This window comes from Ipomoea nil, unplaced genomic scaffold (genome assembly GCF_001879475.1).
Source record: "Ipomoea nil cultivar Tokyo-kokei standard unplaced genomic scaffold, Asagao_1.1 scaffold2510, whole genome shotgun sequence".
NCBI lineage: Eukaryota > Viridiplantae > Streptophyta > Magnoliopsida > Solanales > Convolvulaceae > Ipomoea > Ipomoea nil.
The window spans coordinates 534,050-555,688 of NW_017618938.1; the positions used below are offsets into that span (position 1 = coordinate 534,050).

Below are 21,639 nucleotides of genomic sequence, written 5' to 3' on the forward strand. Positions count from 1 at the left end.
AGTTTCATTCAATATTTATACACTCAAATATGTTAAAATGTTATTTAATTTTACACTACAAGAAAAATCAATTTTAGTGACAAAAAATTAGTGACGGAAAGAAAAATCCTTTGGTGACAAAATTTTAATTCTATACTTATTTAAAAGATATGCTCTCACTATTGGTACAAAAAAATGTTATTAATCTCACTAATGAATTAATGATGTGTAAACATTATTTCACTAAAATCTGTTCCCACCAAAATAAAATCTATTCCCACCAAAACTTTGTTTTTGGGTGCTTGCATCTCACTAGCTCTCACCACCGCAACCCCCTCTCACTCATATGACGCACAACCTCCAGTCCACACTCTCCCTTCTCACTATCTAGCTCTACCGTGAACCTCCACCACCGCCTCCATCGCCACAGCGGCTGCTGATTGCTTTGTCATTTCAAAAAGAAATTTGAAACCCTAACTTATCCAAGTCTCCCTCCTCGCTTCCTCTAGCCTCCAAGATTCCAAGCAAAGCTGCAACCGACGACGAAGGTGATGAGGGCACCGCCTTCCCTGCGGTAGTCGTGGACGAGGGCTCTGCCTCCCCTGCGATACCGCCGACCAGTTCGCCCACTACTAGTAAGTGTTTATTGTTATCTTATTTTCTATTTTTTTTGTTGTGTTTCTATCGACAATCCGACAAAGGCGACGAAGCTGATGCCATCGACGAGGGCTCCGCCTCCCCCGCGATAGCTGCCGACGAGGGATCTACCTCCCCTGCGATAGCCGCCGACCAGTTCGCCCACCACCGGTAAGTGTTTCTTGTTATCTATATTTGCTATTTTTTTTACAGTTGAAGTTTTCTATATTTGTTTATGTATGTATATGTGTGTTGTGGATGAATATGAATACTTAGAATAGTATTTGCTGTGGAGAATACTTCAATTCAAGCCTTGAAAAGGGAACCCCCTTTCACATTCGAATTATGGCAAGGTAACCATTTCTTGATGAAAGAAAAGGGTCAGATCAAGAACCTTTTGAGTATCTATGTTTAGAAGTTAACAATAAGCTCTGCATTTCTCTTCTGTCAGATGGCCCATTTGCAGATTGATAACTCGAATGCTTTACTCTGTTTTTCTCTATCTCTACTACTTGGATTCCCTATTGTTTTTAGTAGATTTGTTTTGAATTTCCACTTCTTTAGTTGAACTAGAGCTGCCTGTTATTAGTTTTCCCTCTTGGGGATCTATTTTTGTGTTCCATTATACTTGCATTTGTTGATTATGAGTATTTTGTTTTGATGTAATATGTGAATTTACAGCAGAACTCTACTATGTCAATCACAATGTCAAATTTCTCTGTTGGCTCCAACAAGTCTGCAAATCTTTTAATAAAGGACCAAACAGTTAGTGACATCTTGTGTACAATAAGACGGCGTAGACATGTATGGATTTTGAAGTTTTGATTCTTTAGTTTTCTCCTTATGTACTCTTGATGCTTGGCAAGAGTGCTCTTTAACACTTGTGCTGTTTCATGGACTTGACTAATGCCTGAAGGCACTTCTTTAGTATTCTCAATATTAAAGAATTGTTGGTTTAGGGATTATGAGGGTATTGTGCTTTTTTGGCAGATCAAGTACTATTCTGTATAAAAATCACTTTCAGACATTCAGTTTCTAGGCTGGCATTTGGCCTTAGTCTCCTATTTCATGTTGATACCACTGTTTCACATAGAGCTATGTCATGTTGATACCACTATTTCACATAGGAGACTAGAAGTACTCATGAAATTACCACTGTTTCATGGCTGGCCTTAGTCTCCTATTTCAGACATCCAGTTTTCTGAGCTTGTCTTATGACATCAATGGAGTTTACATCCCACCACTCACCTGGTCATCATTGTTATCAATACGTTATTGATTATTTCAGAATTTTTTTTGAAAGCAAAATACTGCAGAAACTGGAGGCCGAGAGCAGTTAAAGAATTGTTTGCTTAATCTTTTCTTGCGTTTTAGGTGAACGACAGGAGCCTTTGATGTATAATGTTGTTAGGAACCGGATTTCGGCGGAATTCCCGGTGGTGGGACTGGATTGATGAGGTATATTTGCTTTTCATTTTATGGTTTCATTATAAACTAAGGATAAGATTAAATTATTGCGTTCTCTTTGTCCTATTACTAATTAATTGGTACACATATTTAAAATTTAATTAGATTGTGGTGATGATAAAGATTTTGATTTTTGTTGTTCAAGATTGCTCACCAAAACATGCATACACTAAATTGTTGTAGTTTCAAGAATTAAGTGTATAACAGTATACTATTCTATTCTAAATTCTATACAACAGAATAATTTTGAGTGTATAACAGTTTAATGGGCCATATTACATTGAGCTACCAAAATTTTCAGGTTTGCAATTGTCTCCCATGCTAGTAAAATTTACCCATATTTCCATGATTTCTTCTACAATTTCACTTACAATATTTTTTGTCTTTAGGTCACTGATATCCCTGGTATGTGAGGAGGCATGATGGTATGACTCAGGACTTTATGTTTAATATAGGTATCATTGCTTTTGAAGGACAGTTTCATCGAATCTTTTCCCTATCGGGATCAACCTTTTATGAAGGTATGTTTCTAATGCTCAGTGTTATATATTAACGGTTCTTTTTCTGTCTTGTGAACTAAGATCATGGACCATTCAATTCATATTTGACTTTCTTTCCTGAGATATGTATATAATGTCACTAAACTGTTGAAATAATCAACAAATGCTTTGCTCTGAACATTACAAAATCTTTAGTTTGCCTTCTGTGAATGCTTCAAACCGAACATAATGAATCAATTGCCAATGTATTTGTCTTTAATTTGTATGGCGTGAAACAGCTCTTCCTGGACACACAGCTCTTCTTTGTACATACAGATTTTGTACTTCCTTTCTTCGAAAAAGAATAGGGCGATGTGCACACAGAATAGTTCTATTGCAATCTGTATTATCATTATATGATTATTATTATTCTTAACATAAAATTTTTGTTTAATCGTATGCCATAGTAGATGTCACCCTTCTCCTTGTTGTGTTACAAATATTGATAGATCATTTGATGGATTCTCAGCCTGGAAGTTGTATGTCTTAAGATTATACTAAAACATTTTGGGGTTTTATTGACAAAGGTTTGTGATTTCGAAGCTGGAAGTGAGACGATAAGCAGGGGTTTGAGCTCACCACTGTTCTGGCAAGACTTGAGCAAAATTAGTTCAAATACTTGAGGCAAAATAGCCAACAGATACATTCCTATGACTATTTGTTATAATTAGTTTCTTTGTCTTTAGTTGTTACAAAGTTGTATGAGAAATTTCATTTTCATAGTGATGATGAAATCTTTTAATATATTGATCGAGTCTATTTTAATTGCATTATGGTAAATTTACCAATACAATATCTATAGTTACAACATAACATAATATCGATTAGTGCGACAAAAATGTATTAGAAAAATTAATATTTAATGAGAATTAATAATATATAAAAATTAGAAAAATGAAATTTGAGACTAAATTATAATTTTTAGTGACGGGATTTTCTATCACTACAAGAATATAATTATGTTATTGAGTAGTTGTATTAGCGACGGGATTTTTTGTCGTAAAAAGAACGTTTTAGTGACGGTAAATATACTATCACTATATGCTTATTGATGATGGTATCATATCCCGTCACTATTTGTAATATTCACGGAAGAAATAACGACGGGTGGTGATGGTAAATTTCTCGTCATTAAAAGTCTTTTATGATGGTTTTTGATGTTTTAGTGACGGTTTTACCTCTCACTAATGACCAATTTTCTTGTAGTGTTATTTTATATACATTATATGCTTATTGATGATGGTATCATATCCCGTCACTATTTATTTTTATTCACGGAAGAAATAACGACGGGTGGTGACGGTAAATTTCTCGTCATTAAAGGTCTTTTATGATGGTTTTTGATGTTCTAGTGACGGTTTTACCTCTCACTAATGACCAATTTTTTTGTAGTGTTATTTTATATACACTATAGTTTCATTAAAACGCAACTACATGATCATTTCAATATAATTACAGCTTCATTGTACAATATACACTCAAATATGTAAAATGTTATTCAGTTTCATTTTATATATACTGTAGATTTTACCACAACTACAGTATCATTTTTATATAACTGCAATTTCATTTGATAATATAAAAAAAAATACGTGAGATAGTGTCGGTTTAGACACACTGTAGTGTCACTCCGTTATAACTGTAGAAACGCAGCCGTTTTGACGCGCGGTGCATAATCGATTATGCACCGCGGTGCACGATATAACGACTAACGGCAAATTATATCGTGCACCGTGGTGCATAATCGATTACGCACCGCGCATCAAAACGATGTCGTTTTATTTAATGAAAAGAAACAGAATCCATTTCGCGTCATTCCGCACCGTTGCGCAAAAAATAACTCTGTTCTTCAGTTTCATTTTGTATACACTTCAGTTTCAGTTCAACACAACTACAGTTTCATTCAATATTTATACACTGAAATATGTGAAAAGGTTATTTAATTTTATTTTATATAGACTATAGTTTCATTAAAGCACAACTACATGATCATTTCGATATAATTACAGCTTCATTGTACAATATACACTCAAATATGTGAAATGTTATTCAGTTTCATTTTATATATACTGCAGTTTCATCTCACCACAACTACAGTATCATTTTGATATAACTGCAGTTTCATTTGATAATATAAAAAATAATACGTGAGGCAGTGTCGGTTTAGATACACTGTAGTGTCACTCCATTTTGATGCGCGGTGCATAATCGATTATGCACCGCGGTCCACGATATAACGACTGTTCTTTACCATTTCTTAACTTAAAGAAACGGTGCCTTTACATGCACCGCGATCCACGATATAACGCTTGTGTTTATATTCTGCCACATGAGTGCATGACAAAAACTGACTAGAGCCCGACCCGAATTCTTGTTCGTACACACAAAGCCCACGAAAATGCACCCGCAAGAATACACATGCATGCTCAAGGTTTTGTCTACAACAACATCAATGTATAGTCACAGTTTACTTAATCAACCATATACTAACATGTTAACCGAATTCTACATTGACTTTTAATACCGTGAAAATTTTCATAAATTACGACAATATATTACAAATCGATAAAGTATGTTTTTACGGAACATATGAATCAATCGTTATACCCTGCACTACGGCGCACATGCCTCCCAAAACGACGTCGTTTAGGTAAGTTATGTAGGGAGTTGATGTGATTATGTGTATTTTTTTATACAATTATATGTATTTTTTTTATACAATTATTTACATTTTTATACAATTATGTACATTTTTTTATACAATTATGTACATCCGAAACAGGAAATTTATGTGTATTGTGTTAAAAATTTATGTGTATTATGTATTATGTTAGATTATGTATATTATCTTTTAAAAAAAGTATGTATATTTTCTTATACAATTATGTACATTCATGTATACAATTATGTGTATTCTAGTATAAAATTATGTACATTTTTTAACATGAGATTTAAAAAAAAAATAAAAAAAAAAAATAACCGCCAACTAACACAAGGTAGCGAAATTTCAAAAAAATAAAAATCTGAAACGACGTCGTTTTGAATCAGGGCGCACAATGTAATGCGCGCCCTGGTGCACGATATTAATTGCCAATATGAATCACATTTTAAAAACCATAGGGCCCGGTTACTAAGAGGAAATTTTCTGCAATTTTTTGGAAAATTGGAGAATTGGAGAATAGAAAACAGAAAACATGTTTAACAGCTGGAACACTTTTAAAAACTGTTTTCTAAATGAAAAACAGAATCATCTATCATCTATTTGGTTATATGTCACTATAACCACATTACTAAGATTACATTCATTATCATCTTCTTTTACTTATCACCATCTCCTACCTTATCTTTTCTACTTTACTTATTTAAACATAACTTATTTGCTTAATTACACTTTAAAGTTAGACATTACGTACATTATTAAAATTAAGAATTGAACTCTATACAATGTTTTAGATTTCGATTGAACTCAATAGATTATTAGTTCGGATATTTTTAGTTATGTTATATTGTAATACATGTTTGATCCAGATATTGGATATTGAAATCTCACATATTTTTTAATTCAAAGTAAAAATTAAATATTTATATACATGCTATTCAAATGAATATATCCAAAAAAATATTTTAAATATTAACTCAAAAATATTAATATTATCTAAACTAAATTTTAGGTAAACTTAGTAGGTTATTGGTTCGAATATATTTTGTAGTTTTTATGTAAAAATCTTTAGTACAAAAAGAGCATAATATTAGACTTTTTGTCACCTTTTTTTTTTTTTTAAAGGGCGGTGTTTGGTTTAAAAAATGTGCAATCGCAAAATTATAAATAAATTAATAAGAAACCATGACCCTTTACAAAAATAGGAATGCGATTTAAAAGACGTCTCAAGTTTTAGTAACTCTTTCTAGAAAAAAAGATAGCGAAAACTCGATTAAAAAAATTACTTTTCGTGACCTTTTCTTCCCAAAAAGAGTCACGAAAAAATGATTATATAAAAAAAGAGAAAATATCATTTTTGGTCCCTTGACTATTGGTTTTTTTTTTTTTCAAATTAGGTGCATGACTTTCTAATTAGCATTAGATTTAATTCTGGAGTTTAATTTTTCGGCCACCTATTATCGAAATTTCAACCAGAAAAATAAAGTGTTGTAAGTAGAAGGATATTTTGATCCTTTCAAATTTATTTTATTTTCTCTTTTATTTTTCTTCTTCTTCCTGTCCCGTTTCTTCTTCTCCCTTCTCTGGTGGCGTCTGTGTTGCAAGGAGACTTGCCGGGCCTGGGAAAATGCGCTTTCATCAAATAAGATCGTGGAGCCGAGAAGAGCTCCATTGATTCCTGGGATGGAGGCCGTGAAGAAGGCAGCTATTCAGGTCGGAGCCTTCGGGTGCACCATCAGCGGTGCGGGACCCACTACAGTCGCGGTTACGGATGATGAGGAAAGCGGAATGGAGATTGGTAGAAGCCTTTATCCAAGAAGGGAATCTCAAGGCCTTAATTGGTTATGGTGAAGAGGCTTGATAAGGTTGGTGCTAAGCTAGGTGCATGGAAGAAGAAGTTTATTGGGCAGATCAGATTTCCTAGACCAGGAATTTCCTTATTTGGTGCTTTGGTCTTAGTTTTAATTATTTATTTGGAGTTGTGTACACTTGAAAAGTACAAATTTTGGAGCTTAGCTTGTTCTTGTTCGAAAAAGACGTCTTCATACTATGGTGTATTAGGGTGATTAGAGTTGATATGCCTGAAGGTCCTTTTGTAAGTTTGTTGGAAGCATAAAGGAATTTTGTGGGGTAACAGTGAAAGATTCGAGTTATGCATGGATATCGAGAATAAGATAGTATAGAGCATTTCTCAGCTCCATGATCTTATCTTGATGAAAGCGCCTTTCCCATGCCCGGCAAGTCTCCTTGCAACACAGACGCCACTAGAGAAGGAAGAAGAATAAAGGGAGAAGAAGAAACGACAAAGGAAGAAAGGGGAAGAAGAAGAAAAATAAAAGAGGAAAATAAAATAAATGTAAAAAGTACAAATAGGCCATTGAATTAGAGTAAATACTCAAAATTGTCTCTCGACTATAGCTAAATTCACAAATTGGTCCTCAACTTTCAATTTCACCCAATTAAGTCCTTAACTTTGTAATTTTAACACAATTTGGTCCTCTGTTTATTTGACCGTTTGTTGACTGTGATTTTTGAGGATATATAAGTAATTTCATGGTCCATCGTCGGTTTTTTAAGGTTCCGGTTGCATTTCCAGACCGCACTATTACATTTGAATCCACTGTCGAAAGCAATCTACCAAACCCGGTCACCTTCTTCATCCTCCCTTTGGATTCAATGTAGTTGAATTCGTACCAGAGCGAAGAAGACGACGTGTTTCCGAACTGGTGCAACGTCATCCTGGAGGCCTCCACGTGCTCCGACGAGAGTTGAAGGTTCTTCTGGAGATCGTCGATCACGGTCAACAAGCGGTCAATTAGATGGAGGACCAAATCATGTCAAATTTGCAAAGTTAAGGACTTAATTGGGTGAAATTGAAAGCTGAGGACCAATTTGTGAATTTAGCTATAGTCGAGAGACCATTTTGAGTATTTACTCATTGAATTATTTAGAGATAGCAATTAAGCCACCCAAATAGGTCATTGAATTATTATTTTTTTGTTAAAAATAATTATTTTATTTGAAATTATTAAAATAAATTTAAAAAATTATTTTTAAATATAGTATCCGACACGTCAGGAAATAAAATTAAGAAAACATGACATTACAAAAGAGGGTCAAATGCTTAGTAGGATAATAAAAATAATAAAATATAAAATAAAATATACACATGGTAATCCAAACCTATTATTAGCCTGCTAAAAATGCTAATTGTACTTTTTTTTTTCAAGTTCATGGATGAATTTAGAGCTTATTCGAGTTCGGTGGCTCAGGTGCTATCTCCCAAATAGTTAAATGGCACATTTGTGCCTTTTACCTAAAAAAATTGAAAGGACCAAAATACCCTTCTAATTACAACATATTATTTTTCGGTAGAATTCCAGTAATATTTGGTTGAAAAATTAGACCAGGAGACCAAATCTGATACTAATTAGAAAGCCACACCTAATTTGAAAAAAGTAATAGTCAAAAATTAATTGTGTTTCAGCTATAATAGTCAAGGGACCAAAAATTAATATTTTCAATAAAAAATTATTAAATATTTTTTCCACTACCCTTACTTCTTTTTTTGGAAGAAAGGGTCGCAAAAATATTAATTTAAAAAGAAAAAAAAAAACTTGCGCTACCGTTTCAGCCAAGTAGTCGCGGATAGTCGCGTAAAAACACATCTAAGTATCTAACCCCCTAAGCCCTAGCGTAATACAGATCTCTCGCTTACATACTCCGCCGTCGCCGTCGCCGTCGCCGTCGCCGTCGCCGTCGCCGTCGCTTACATACTTTCCGGCCTACAGCTACCACACAGATCTGTCGCCGTCCATCTGTCTCCGTCGTCGGACAACACCACCGTCTCCGTCGCCTCCTCTGATCTGTCTGCGCCTTCAGATCTGTCTCCGTCGCCGTTGCCGTCCCCGTACGTCGCTACGCCTTCAGATCTGCTTCTCTCCTTCTCTCTTAAGGTATTATATTCCTCCACTTCTGTAATCTGTATGTTGAATTCCCGTTTTTTGTGCATGAATCGCTTCCTCTGATCTGTCTTCGCCTTCCCGTTATGTTGATTACCTCAATCAGTTGCATCATAATCTGCTATTTTTTTTTAATTTTTTTATTTATTTATGGAAGCATGAAAGATAGCCTAACTTATGTTGATTACCTCAAAGTCTTCAAATTATTCGAACAGTTCAGTTCAATTTATTTATGGTGTTGAGCAATAGTTGTTCAAGGATTCTATTCAATATTCATAGCCATTTGCAATTGACTAAAACCCGTACTTACATTTTGAGCCCAAAATTAAAGCCTTTATCATCCATTGTTAATATATCTGATCTATTTAGAATACAAAATTCAGTTTTGTATCTGATCTGGTGTGCCTAAATTATATTCAACCTGTCAGAATCCAGCCTGTAATTTAGATCAAACTTTGAAAACATTTGGCTTCTGGAAGATGTGAGAATATCTATCATGGATCTAGCTTCTTGGCAGATGGAATTATATTTTCATTCTTTAATTTAATTAATACCTTAGCTTGTTTAAGGGATGGTAATTTTTTTTAACAGTCTTAAGTCTTAATTTTAATTTTCTCTAACTTGCTAAGATCGATCTTTAATTTTGTTCACATAAAGTTAAAGGCTTCTCAATCAAGACCAGCTGAATTTTGATTTTTCGAAAAGGCCTATATATATAATCTCCAATATAATATATTTCTTGACATTATATTTTCGATCTTGAGCAAGTATCAAGTGGACGGATTAGGTTCTTTGATTACGAATTAGGTACTTTGATTTCAATTCAAATTATCTAATATCGTTTCTAAATGCGTCCATCATCGAATTTTCATATCTCTACAGTACTCAGATTAGCATTTTATCAATTAACAGATATGGATCGAAGTTGGATGTATGAGAAACGCACTACACTTAAATATATGCAAGGGGTTCAAGAGTTTATACAATATGCTGAAAAAAATAAAAGTAATAAAGTGGAAGAATTTATAGTCTGCCCGTGTTGTGATTGTAAAAATTTGAGAGGATTTCGTACTTCTGAGCAAGTGAAGAGTCATTTGATACGCCGTGGTTTTAAGAAAGGGTATAGTCGATGGGTATGGCATGGTGAAAACTTACTTCCTAGTATAAGTGCTACCGAGAATGAAGATCATGTAAACAGTGGATCTCATGAAGAAAGTGACACTCATGCAAATAGTCAAACTAATGCAAATAATAAAGAGAATGATGAAAATCGTGCTAGCAGTGATGAGAATGATGAAGATAATGACCGAATGGATGAAATGATGCATGATGTGCAAGGAGATTTTAGTGAAATGCCTCCGGAATTTAAAAGATTGTTTGACAATGTTGAAAAACCTTTGTACTCTGGATGTACTAAATTTACTGAGTTATCTGCTGCGCTTAAATTGTATTATTTAAAAACAAAGAATGGATGGAGCGATAAGAGTTTCACTGGATTATTAGAATTACTAAAAGACATGCTTCCTAGTGATAATGAACTTTCTAATTCAATCTACAAAGCAAAGACAACAATGTCTGATCAGTCTGCATCTACCCCTGCTTCAGACCCTACATCTGCATCTACCCCTGCTTTAGACCCTACATCTGCATCTACCCCTGCTTCAGACCCTACATCTGCATCTATCCCTGCTTCAGACCCTACATCTGTGTCTGCGCCTAAAAGAAGAGGCCCCAACACTAGAGGCCCCAACGCTTGCAAAAATTTGAAGAAGAAGAAGAAGACAGAAGATGTTTCAATTGAATTTGATGAGTACAATAGGCCAATCGGACCATATTCGAAACAATTTGTGTCTTATATTGGGATTTCGGTTCGTTCTCAAGTAGATATCAACGTCAATAATTGGCGTAGTGTAGATCAATGCATTAAGGATACGATTTGGAAAGAGGTTAAGGTATTGAATAACTTTATATTAATTGTCAATTATTGATATAAGTATAATTATCTATACTCATTGCATATGTGTATTTTGTTATTTAGAAAGAGTTTGCTATTCAAGATGATTCCAAGAAGAATGTGGTGTTGAAAATTGCATCATCGAGGTGGAAAGATTTCAAAAGTAGATTGCTACGTGAATATGTTATCAATAAGCACCCAAATTATGAATCACCCGTACAGGTTTATGACTACTTGACTGAAGAGCAATGGGCAAGATTTGTTGCAGAACGGGAAAGCGAGCAATTTAAGGTATATTTAGCTCATTTAATTATAAGTAGTTCAAGTGTTTTATTTATATTAACATATCGATGAAATTATAGGAAAAAAGTCAGAAGGCGAGGGAACGACGGGCGTTAAATGAGCATCCACACTTCTTAGGTTCTGCTGGATATGCAGGTAAACGGCTAGAGTGGATGATATCAGATCCTCTATCTTCACAACCTTCGTGTGCATCTATTAGCTCTTCCTTGGTGTGTGAGGATCGTAGTTTTGATTGGGTACGAGCAAGAGTCAAAAAATCAAAAGATGGAAGTTATTACATTCCGAATGAAAAAACAAAGGAAGTGTTTCATAAAATTGTAAGTACTATTTTTAAAAAATTGTCATAATAATACATAATATTCATATATTAATACTTGACTTATCTTATTTGTTGGAACAGGTAGACAAATGTGAAGAAGTTAGTCACGGGTCATTTCAACCGAAAAGACATCATGATATATTGTCAGCAGCTCTTGGTAAGGAAGATTATACGGGTTCTGTAAGAGGAGTTGGTTCATACACCACCATACGGGCTGTGTTTGGTAAACCAGAGCGAAAACAAGTTATTACGGTTGATGATGCCAAAAAATTGATAGAGAAATGCAAGCAAGATACAGTGGCAAATGTGCAATCCAAGATCGATATCCTCAACCAGCAACTCAATATTTTGATGAGGAACATGTCGACGAATCATCTACTTCCACAAGATGCTATGGTTGGCACTCCTCAAAGTGTCCATGTGCCTTTTGATCCATCTCCTATCCGTAGCAGTTCTCATTCAATTGATGCATATCCAATTACTACAATTAAGGTAATATTAAAAGTTTTTTAATAATCAAAATATCATTTTCTTTTCGTCTTGCAATATGCCCTGGTGATACACCAATTGTTGTTGCAAAGGGTGTGGTTCACTCGACTATAGATGAGATTGTGGTTCATCATTAGCTGTTGATACCTAATTGTGTCAAAGTTTTGGGTGGTGAGGTAGTTGGTTGTGTCAAAGTTTTGGGTGGTGAGGTAGTTGGTTGTGCAGAGGAATTTAAACTCCTCGTGCCAACTCAGTATTATGCCATTGTGGGAGAAATCATGGCAAGTTTTGCACAATGGCGTATGCATTTAGTTATTTTAAATGATGTATGCATTTTTATATTTATTTATTAAGTTAGTTTTTGTTGTTTATATTTTAAATAATTACTAACTGTACTTTTATATTTGTAGGAAAATATCAAAATAAGTTCACCAAGGCAAAATAAAAAAAAATGAAAATCAAAGTGGTGAACGAACTATTGGTACACGACCTCCAATTGTTGGCGATGATGTTTTACAATTCTTGGGAGACAATTGCAAGCAGTTAGTCAATTTATTGGCATTTTTACCTTTTGGTAAAGACTACATTGATTTGGAGATAGATCAAATAATCTTCCATCATAGAAACATGGGTTATATTTATGTGATGATGGAGGATATACAGGATTTATTGACGATGAATTGGCTTGACGTCTCAATTATACAAGTGTTTATATTGTAAGTTTGTATTTATTCTTGTGTTTTATATACATTTAATTTTTTGTGTTTATTAAAGTTTCTTATTTTGTTAATTTTCAGATTTCTTAATCGATTATGTAATGAGTTTGGAGTCACGTCAATCGGATTTGCGTGTCCAACTCAGATTTCAGAGGATATGGTTAACTTAAATTGTGCTGCCGTTACGACATATCTCATTCATGTCATGGACCAGCACAAGAATGAACAATTCATTTTAGCACCATATCATCAAAAGTAAGGAAAAATGGTTCTTTTACTTTATTAATATAACTTAATAACTTTATTTGAAATATTTGTGATATTAAACTTTTAATATGTGTGTTTTTTATGTAGACACCATTGGTTACTTCTTGTGATTTGCGTATGCTCAAGAACCGTATATGTGTTTGATCCCAAGGCTTGTAATCGCACCATTGAAGTTAAACCTTGTGTGAATATGTAAGTAAATATTTTATCATTAATATAAGTATTTTAAATTTTATTATATTATTTATAAATTCTTATACATATTTATAATTAATATAGGGCATTTCGATCTCTTCCTACAAACGGACGAGGGCCTAGGGCTGTCAATTGGAAGCAATGCAAAGTATGAAAATTAAAGTTTTAAAATGATATTTTAATTTTTTATTTATTGTTTCAACTACTAAAATATATATATACATTTTGTAGTGTCCGCAACAACCGGGAGGTGTTGAGTGTGGATATTATGTATTGCGATACATGTATGAGATGGTGACAAAATATTCATCGATCAATTGTTTAGATGAGGTAAGTGAAATTAAATAGAACTATTTATAAATAAATTATAATTTATTAATCAACATATTTAATAATTTAATTAAATTAAATTATTTTGTAGGTATTTGAACAAAATCCGTACTCTTTCGACGAAGTAGATGAGATTCGAGACTTGTGGGCAAAACACTTTTTAGAAGAGTGCGTGTAACTTTTTATTTAGAAGAGTGCGTGTAACTTTTTATTTTTATTATTATTATTATTATTATTATTATTATTATTAAATAGTATCTTTTATCTTAATTAGTCAAGTATTGTACGTTACTAATTGATATATAATGTCATATTGAGCAATTATCTTGATTTTAATTTTAAATGTGTGTTGATTCTGATTATTGTGTCGATAGTAAGTATTGTGATGATATATTGTGTTGATAGTAAGTATTGTGATAATATATTGTGTTAGGTTTTTTTATAATTGTGAAATTAAGAGTATATTATTGACCAGGACTATGTGGTCCAATGGTACCCGGGTTGGACTTCCATTTGGAAGATTGTAAGTTCGAGCCTCAGTGGAGGCGTTATTAGCTCTTTGTGTTTCAGTAGGTTGAGAAAGTATATGAACAGATACTACAATGTAATAGAGCTAGTAGCATTCAAAAAAAAAAAAAAGAGTATATTATTGTGTTATTGTGAAGAGTATATTGTTATGTTGGTTTTGTTGTGTTAGTTTTGAAAAATTATGTATTTGCTTTTAAATTAATTTTTTTAAAAGTAGGTTTTGGCTTTTCTAACCCCATCATATGCGCGAATACTCTTGTACAAGAGTTGTTGATTAACAATTTTGTACTATTGTAGGGTAAAATTTTGATTGTTATTAACGATAAATATTGTTATATTTATAATTGAAATTGTAATAGATACACACTCAATTGACTACAATCCGACATGGTCGCATGGTCACACAACTACACAAGTTTTGGTCATTTATTTTATATTTTTAAGTGTTTGAGTGTTTCACTAATTATTAATTCAAAATTTTTTTTTTTTTACTTGTTTTATTCTGATCAGTCAATATAGATTGTTAGCACGTTAAAGTATATATTTTCAAGAGTATAATTAACGTTTTATTTCTTTTTTAAATTTGAATAAGATGAAGGTATACCAAATTATAATAAATTAATTGATAACTAAAAGAATGATTAGAATGATGGTGTTATAGAGTCAGTAGCATTCAAAAAAAAAAAAAAAAAATGATGGTGTTATGATCTACGGTTTCCCACCCTAATTTCTTACCTGCTACGATACCAATTGTGTAGATAAGCCCAAACAATTATGTCAAAAGTTATATCTAATAATAAAGATATTTTTATTTTAATAATAAGATGTTAGACTCAATCCTCAAAGCGTCAACCCAACAACATCTACTCAAATACTATACATAAAGTCAGCGATACTTTAAAGAAAACTACAATCAACGGCTATGCCAATTTGTTATTTTTGACAATTCCAAGTAAGAGTTCGATTATTTGCCAATATTATGATTTGATGCCGTTTAACACTTCTGGAAGTCATAATATTTATTTTGGTATTACATTTTTAGCTAAAAGATATTTCCTGGATTATTTATTTTCTCGTTTCAGATTACTCACTTTAGGTACATATAGAAATTATTTTATTCTCATGCAACAACTTTACTTATGTAAATTTATGCACATAGCTTCTCAACAACTTCTCTTTTCTTACAAAATGAAAATCAGATATCATGCAACTTCTCAATATAATGCAGCTAGATAATGATTTTCCAAAATAGATATAGGTTTTGAAAGAATACTTAGGCTTACTTAGAGCCGCTAATGCACTTAAGTTCATGATATACTAAACATGCTCTTTTACTATAAAGAATATCTCAAATTCTCTTTGACTACACTTTAAGCCAACAATGTGCTATTTCATGCTTATCACTTCATAGATGTCAAAACTTCTTAGCAAATACTCATCAAGTATTGATCATGCTCTTGAATTCAAAATAGACATCATGCTCTAATATTTCACTCTACTGGACAAATAAGTTCATGCACTGTACAACCAAATATCTCAAATTCTTGACAATAATCTAAATAACTCACAATGGTTATTTAAACATGTTAATCAAGCAAACTTAGCAAATAATGATCATGCTTCTTAATCCAACAATCAAATAATTGTCATGCTTCTCATTCAAATAGCTAAGTCTATGCCATGTGGGTACAGTTGCATGATATGCCAAAGGGATACACGTCGCATGCAATTCTTGAACAGGCGGGGAATTTCTTGGGCACTTTTGTCAAACATGATGACCGATTTGAGGGGGCGCCATGGCTTACGTTTCACCGTATTCGGGTCTCAATCTCGGTTGATAGGCCGCTTAGAAGGAGGATGAGGTTGATGAAGAGAGATGGGACCACAGCATGGGTAAATTTTAGATATGAACGACTGCATAAGTTTTGCTATTTCTGTGGGTGTATGGGTCATTTGCATACTTTCTGCATACACGCTAGGGACGCTGGAATTTCGGTAGAAAGGTACCTGTACGGTCCGGATATGCGAGCTGGTGGATCCCGGAGCGCTCCTAGAGCGGTTGGGGATAACTGGCTTGTTCCGGTCGGCGGGAAACCACGACCACTAGGAGCCAGGCCACGTGTGATTGGGACGGTGGATGGGGGTTAGGGAGGTGGGGATATCGCACCCACGAGTATGTCTGAAGATGAGGTAGTGGTAGCTACGGCAAAGCGTCGTAGGCATGGGACGGAGGGGGAGGAGGAAAGTGGAAACGAGGAGGTAACAGTCATAGCTGGTTCAAAAAACTTGTCCATGGCGGGAGCTGGTGTCCAACCCCGCCCATCATCATGAGTACTTTGAGCTGGAACTGTCGTGGCTTGGGCAATCCACGCACAGTTCGACAGATTGTGGGCCTTGCGTCCAGTAAGAAGCCTGATTTTGTATTTTTGATGGAGACCAATGTACCATGGATACATGCAGAACGGATCCGGGTTACGCTTGGCTATGAAGGTTTGTTTTATGTTGATAACGATGGTTTGAGTGGGGAATGGCGCTTTTGTGGAAGAAGAATAATACGGTGAGATTTTTAAGCTATTCGCAAAGTCATATTGATGTGGAGGTAAGCTTGTTTAATAAGTTATGGCGCATGACATGCATTTATGGTATCCCCGAGCGTAGTAGGCGGGAGGAGACATGGAAGTTACTTGGTACTCTCAAGACTAGATCCATATTGCCCTGGGTGGTGATAGGGGATTTTAATAATCTACTATATCAGCATGAGAAGAAGGGGGGAAATCCGTATCCTAATAGTCTGTTACGGGGTTTCGGAGATGCTGTGGATGACTGTGGTTTGATGCAAATGCCAATGAGGGGCCATCAGTATACGTGGCAGAAGGGGAAGGGGACGCCGAATTGGATAGAAGAAAGATTGGATAAGGCTTTAATAACGAATGATTGGGGGCTGCTCAATGAGAATGCAATGCTGGAAAATATTTGAACTCGGGCATCGGATCATTCGATCCTATTCCTCAGTATTAATGCGATTTGCATACCAAGGAGAAGGGGACCGCGGAAGTTCAGATTTGAAATGGCTTGGCTATTAGATGAGGGGTGCAAAGGAGTAGTAGAAACGGCCTGGCAAGAGGGGAGAACGGAGGGATTGCTGCATTGCCAGCAGTTGTGTGGAGAAAAGTTGATGCGGTGGGGTGGGGATCAGTTCCATAAATTTGGAAAGCGCATTAACCACCTGCAACAGAGGCAAGATGCCATACGGAATAGACGGGATTTGGTAGCTCTCGCTGAGTACCAACAGATTGAGAATACCATGAAACGAGTAGAGGCCCAGGATGATGTGTTTTGGAGGCAGCGGGCCAAGCAACACTGGCTACGCGGGGCTGATGCGAATACAAAATTTTATCACAGGTATGCTTCTGCACGCCGGAAAAAGAATTTTATTTCTACTATTAAATGTGATGCTGGTAACTGGGTGGAGGGGGATGATATGCATGCTGTTATACAGAATTATTTTGAAAATATTTTTGCCTCAAATGGACTGAGTTGTAATGATCCACTTTTTGGAGCCTAACCCCACGTGTAACGTTGGACCAGAATATGATGCTAGACCGCCCTTTTGAAACTAATGAGGTTAAAGAGGCTCTTTTTTCAATGTATCCGGATAAGGCACCGGGGCCGGATGGGATGAATCCGGGTTTCTACCAGCAGTTTTGGGGGATAGTGGGAGGAGATGTATCTGGTTGTATAATTAATGCCTTGAATTCCTGTGTATTCCCTAAAGGATTGAATGATACTAACATTGTCTTGATACCGAAGAAAGAGATGCCTGAGACAGTAGCAGATTTAAGGCCGATCGCGCTGAGTAATGTCATTTACAGAATTATGGCTAAGATGATAGCAAACAGGATGAAAACATTGATGGGGGGATTGATCTTAGAATCCCAGAGTGCTTTTATCCCGGGAAGGCTAATCACGGATAATATCCTGGTCGCAGCGGAGGTGGGGCATTATCTGAATAGAAAGCAATGTGGTATAGTGGGATGGAGTGCATTAAAGCTAGATATGTCAAAGGCCTACGATAGAATAGAGTGGAACTTTCTGGAAAGAATGCTGACTGTTATGGGTTTTAGTGAGAAGTGGGTGAAGCTCATTATGATGTGTGTAACGACTGTTAATTATACTGTAATGATTAATGGTATAGAAGGGGGGCACGTAAAACCAACCGGGGACTCAGGCAGGGAGACCCGCTCTCTCCATATTTATTTATTATTTGTGCAGAGGCTCTCTCGATGATATTACAGTATGAACAGTTGGCAGGTTTAATACATGGGTGCAGAGTAGCAAGGGGGGCACCGCGTGTATCACACCTATTTTTTGCGGATGATAGTCTCCTATTTTTTAAAGCAAATATCCAGGAGGCAGGAGTTATAAGGCAGTGCCTTGTAAGGTATGAGAAATTGTCAGGCCAGGTAGTGAATTATAGTAAATCAAATATATGTTTTAGCAGAAATACCCAGGAGGCTGACAGGATACAGGTGGCGAATTGTCTGGGGGTGGTGCAAGCACCCAATTTTGGGAAATATCTGGGCCTACCATCTTTTGTAGGGAGAAATAAGATAGCTGTTTTTTCGTATGTGGAGGAAAAAATCAGGCAACGAATTGGTTCGTGGAGTAAAAAGCTACTCTCCCAGGCTGGTAAGGAAGTATTATTGAAAAGTGTAGCACAATCTATGCCTACCTTTTCAATGAGTGTTTTTTTGTTGCCTGAGACAGTTTGTCAGTCAATTGAGCGAACAATGAATAAATATTGGTGGGGCAATGGAAGAGAAAGGGGAATACATTGGAAGGCATGGGACAGGTTGTGCATACCAAAAAAGTATGGCGGTATGGGTTTTAAAGAGCTGAGGGCTTTTAATATAGCAATGCTAGGTAAACAGGCATGGCGGTTTTTAACAGACCCGGAAACACTCGTAGCCAAAATCTATAAGGCAAGGTATTATCCCACAACCAGTTTTACAGATGCAACTATTGGTAATTGCCCGAGTTATTGTTGGAAAAGTATAATGGCGGCCCATGCAATGGTAGTCTCAGGGGTGCGAAGGAGGATTGGGAATGGACAGACAACCCTAATATGGGGACACCCGTGGTTACGAGATAATCCTAGCCCATTGATTCAAACAGAAATACCACAACAATTGAGAGAGGCGCGAGTTGCAGGACTAATTGATTCACAGACTCATACCTGGGATCCGCATATTCTGTCTGATTTATTTATTCCTGAAGATGTGAAGCGAATAAATATGATCCCTGTTAGTCCTGAGTATGAGGATTCATGGTATTGGATGAGTGACCCAAAGGGGACATATACAGTAAAGAATGCCTACAGGCATATTGTGGGAGATTATGAGAATAATCCAGCGAATTTTGATAAGTGGATCGCAATGTGGAAAATAAAAGTACCTCCGAAATGGAAAACTTTTTTGTGGAGAGCCATATGTGATATTTTGCCAACAACCCTTAACTTGATATTTAAAAGGGTGGAGGTGGACCCAACTTGCCCTATGTGTGGTTTAGATCATGAAGATGTGTTGCATGCTTTAGTGCTCTGTGAATATTCTAGACTTGTTTGGAATATAACACAGTTACCTATTATTAATATTATTGCAGACTCGTTTACAACATGGCTCAAAGGGGTTATGACAGTCTTGACGGAGGAGCAGATCCGGTTAATGGTAGCAGTATTATATTATATTTGGAGAACCCGGAATTCAGCTGTCTGGAAGGGATCAATGATGCGGCCTACCCAGTTGGTCAAAGCAGCCACCGTGGCACTACAGGCGTACGGCACTGCTCATGTTGGCCGAACCAACCCGACACCAGCGACGGACCACGTGAATGGTCCAGGAGGGGGTGGTCTACGATGTTATGTGGACGCGGGTTTCCGGCACGACACGGGCGAGGCTACTTACGGCATGGTAATTATAGCGCTAGATGGCTCGTTTGTGGCAGCAAGGAATGGCAAATTACCAGTTTGTTTTTCACCACTTATGGCGGAGGCTCAGGCATACAAGGAGGCTTTGTCCTGGCTACTTGAACGGGACACCACATCAGTAAGTTTACTCACGGATTGCATGGAACTTGGCAGCGATATTCAGGCACCATCACATGCCGATACATTCGTACGTTGGGGTCACAGTTGACCAGTGCAGGACGTTTATGTCGTTTTTTAATCGTATTACTTTGGATTATATTTCTAGACAGGTTAATTTACATGCACATGCTTTAGCTACGTTAGCATTTACTCAGGATCAAGCTATGTATTGGGATGCTATCCCACCTGACACTATTTCGGCTTTGATTCATTAATACAATCGCAAGATTGACCTTCAAAAAAAAAATAGCTAAGTCTAAATACTTCACATTTTCCTTCTCTGTAAGTAATACACAGATTACTTCTATAGCATAAATCAACACAAATTCTACTGTAAATTACTCATTTCAACTCCAAATTCAATGAAGTCAAATTCTACTAATTCGTCGTAATGATCCCGAGTGTACGAGCCTCAAGGGCCCGCGAGTCCCGGTCCGAACGACACGTAGCTGAGCTACAAAGGGCCCGGCCACTGCACTGGATTGGCCTGGCGGAGCTTGCGGCGGGGCTTGAGGAGCCCCGCCAAGCAGCGGCCTAGGGCCACGGTTCTAGCTGAGAACCGTGCCCTAGGGCCGTTCCTTCACGGGGCTTGCCAACGGTCCTAGCCTAGGACCGTTGACTAGCTTCGTGACTCAACCTGGTGCACACTGTCTGTGCACCAGTGCGGTTTCTCTTCACCTGTAACAAAACTCAGAGCAATCCACCTCAATAACACAAACATAGATCACTAATAACTCAACAATATCAATAGTCTAGCATTTCTAAGCATTTTCACTAACATTTTGACTTTACAGAGTCATAAATAAAGAGGTGGGAGTCCAAGGGTTATACACTTTATAGATCAAAAGTTCTTAGTAAAATCTTTCTAGAGGTACATAGTATTTTCCAAAATATAAGATGTTAATAACTGAGTAGTTTTAAGGAAATGATAGAATAAGCTTCAAATATCTATATGATCAAATATATACCTCATACATAGTTATATATGTACATATTCCCAAAATCAAGTTTAACATTTCCCAAAACATATAAGTACATATATGTAATTCTAGGAATAGAGCTTTCTTGGTAAATCATAGCTTTTGGTAGTTTAAACCCTTCTCAACATATTTATGATTTTCTATAAAAATACTTTTAAATATAAATAACCC

General features: G+C 35.9%; 1 protein-coding gene and 2 long non-coding RNA genes across 6 annotated transcripts; 2 read left to right on the top strand and 1 right to left on the bottom strand.

Moving 5' to 3' along the window:
* The first annotated feature begins 702 nt into the window (after positions 1 to 702).
* LOC109153605 lies at positions 703 to 3,365 on the top strand. Its single transcript, XR_002049548.1, has 4 exons — positions 703 to 786; positions 1,990 to 2,073; positions 2,472 to 2,603; positions 3,149 to 3,365. It is a non-coding gene; the product is annotated as an uncharacterized LOC109153605 (long non-coding RNA).
* On the bottom strand, positions 782 to 20,770 carry LOC109153606. Its single transcript, XR_002049549.1, has 3 exons — positions 20,758 to 20,770; positions 1,520 to 1,525; positions 782 to 1,054 (listed from the first exon to the last, which is right to left on the bottom strand). It is a non-coding gene; the product is annotated as an uncharacterized LOC109153606 (long non-coding RNA).
* On the top strand, positions 8,902 to 13,468 carry LOC109153602. 4 transcript variants are annotated; one of them, XM_019301453.1, is made up of 8 exons: positions 8,902 to 9,236; positions 10,155 to 11,194; positions 11,281 to 11,487; positions 11,559 to 11,816; positions 11,900 to 12,310; positions 12,718 to 13,023; positions 13,105 to 13,278; positions 13,378 to 13,468. In XM_019301453.1, the coding sequence occupies exons 2-6, from the start codon at positions 10,157 to 10,159 to the stop codon at positions 12,760 to 12,762; spliced, it is 1,959 nt and encodes a 652-aa protein (XP_019156998.1). In that variant the 5' UTR covers positions 8,902 to 9,236; positions 10,155 to 10,156; the 3' UTR covers positions 12,763 to 13,023; positions 13,105 to 13,278; positions 13,378 to 13,468. The 4 variants fall into 4 exon arrangements, with proteins under 4 accessions (XP_019156998.1, XP_019156997.1, XP_019156995.1 ...); XM_019301452.1 differs by lacking the exon at positions 8,902 to 9,236 and having other exon boundaries at positions 9,952 to 10,914; positions 10,945 to 11,194; XM_019301450.1 differs by lacking the exon at positions 8,902 to 9,236 and having other exon boundaries at positions 9,952 to 11,194.
* Positions 20,771 to 21,639: the final 869 nt, after the last annotated feature.

Excerpts from the sequence above, each read along its gene's own strand:
- LOC109153602 (XM_019301450.1), top strand. The coding sequence starts at position 10,091 with ATGCGTCCATCATCGAATTTTCATATCTCTACAGTACTCAGATTAGCA. Across the intron at positions 11,195-11,280 it reads CGATTTGGAAAGAGGTTAAG|AAAGAGTTTGCTATTCAAGA; the intron begins GTATTGAATAAC and ends TTTGTTATTTAG. Across the intron at positions 11,817-11,899 it reads AGGAAGTGTTTCATAAAATT|GTAGACAAATGTGAAGAAGT; the intron begins GTAAGTACTATT and ends TTGTTGGAACAG.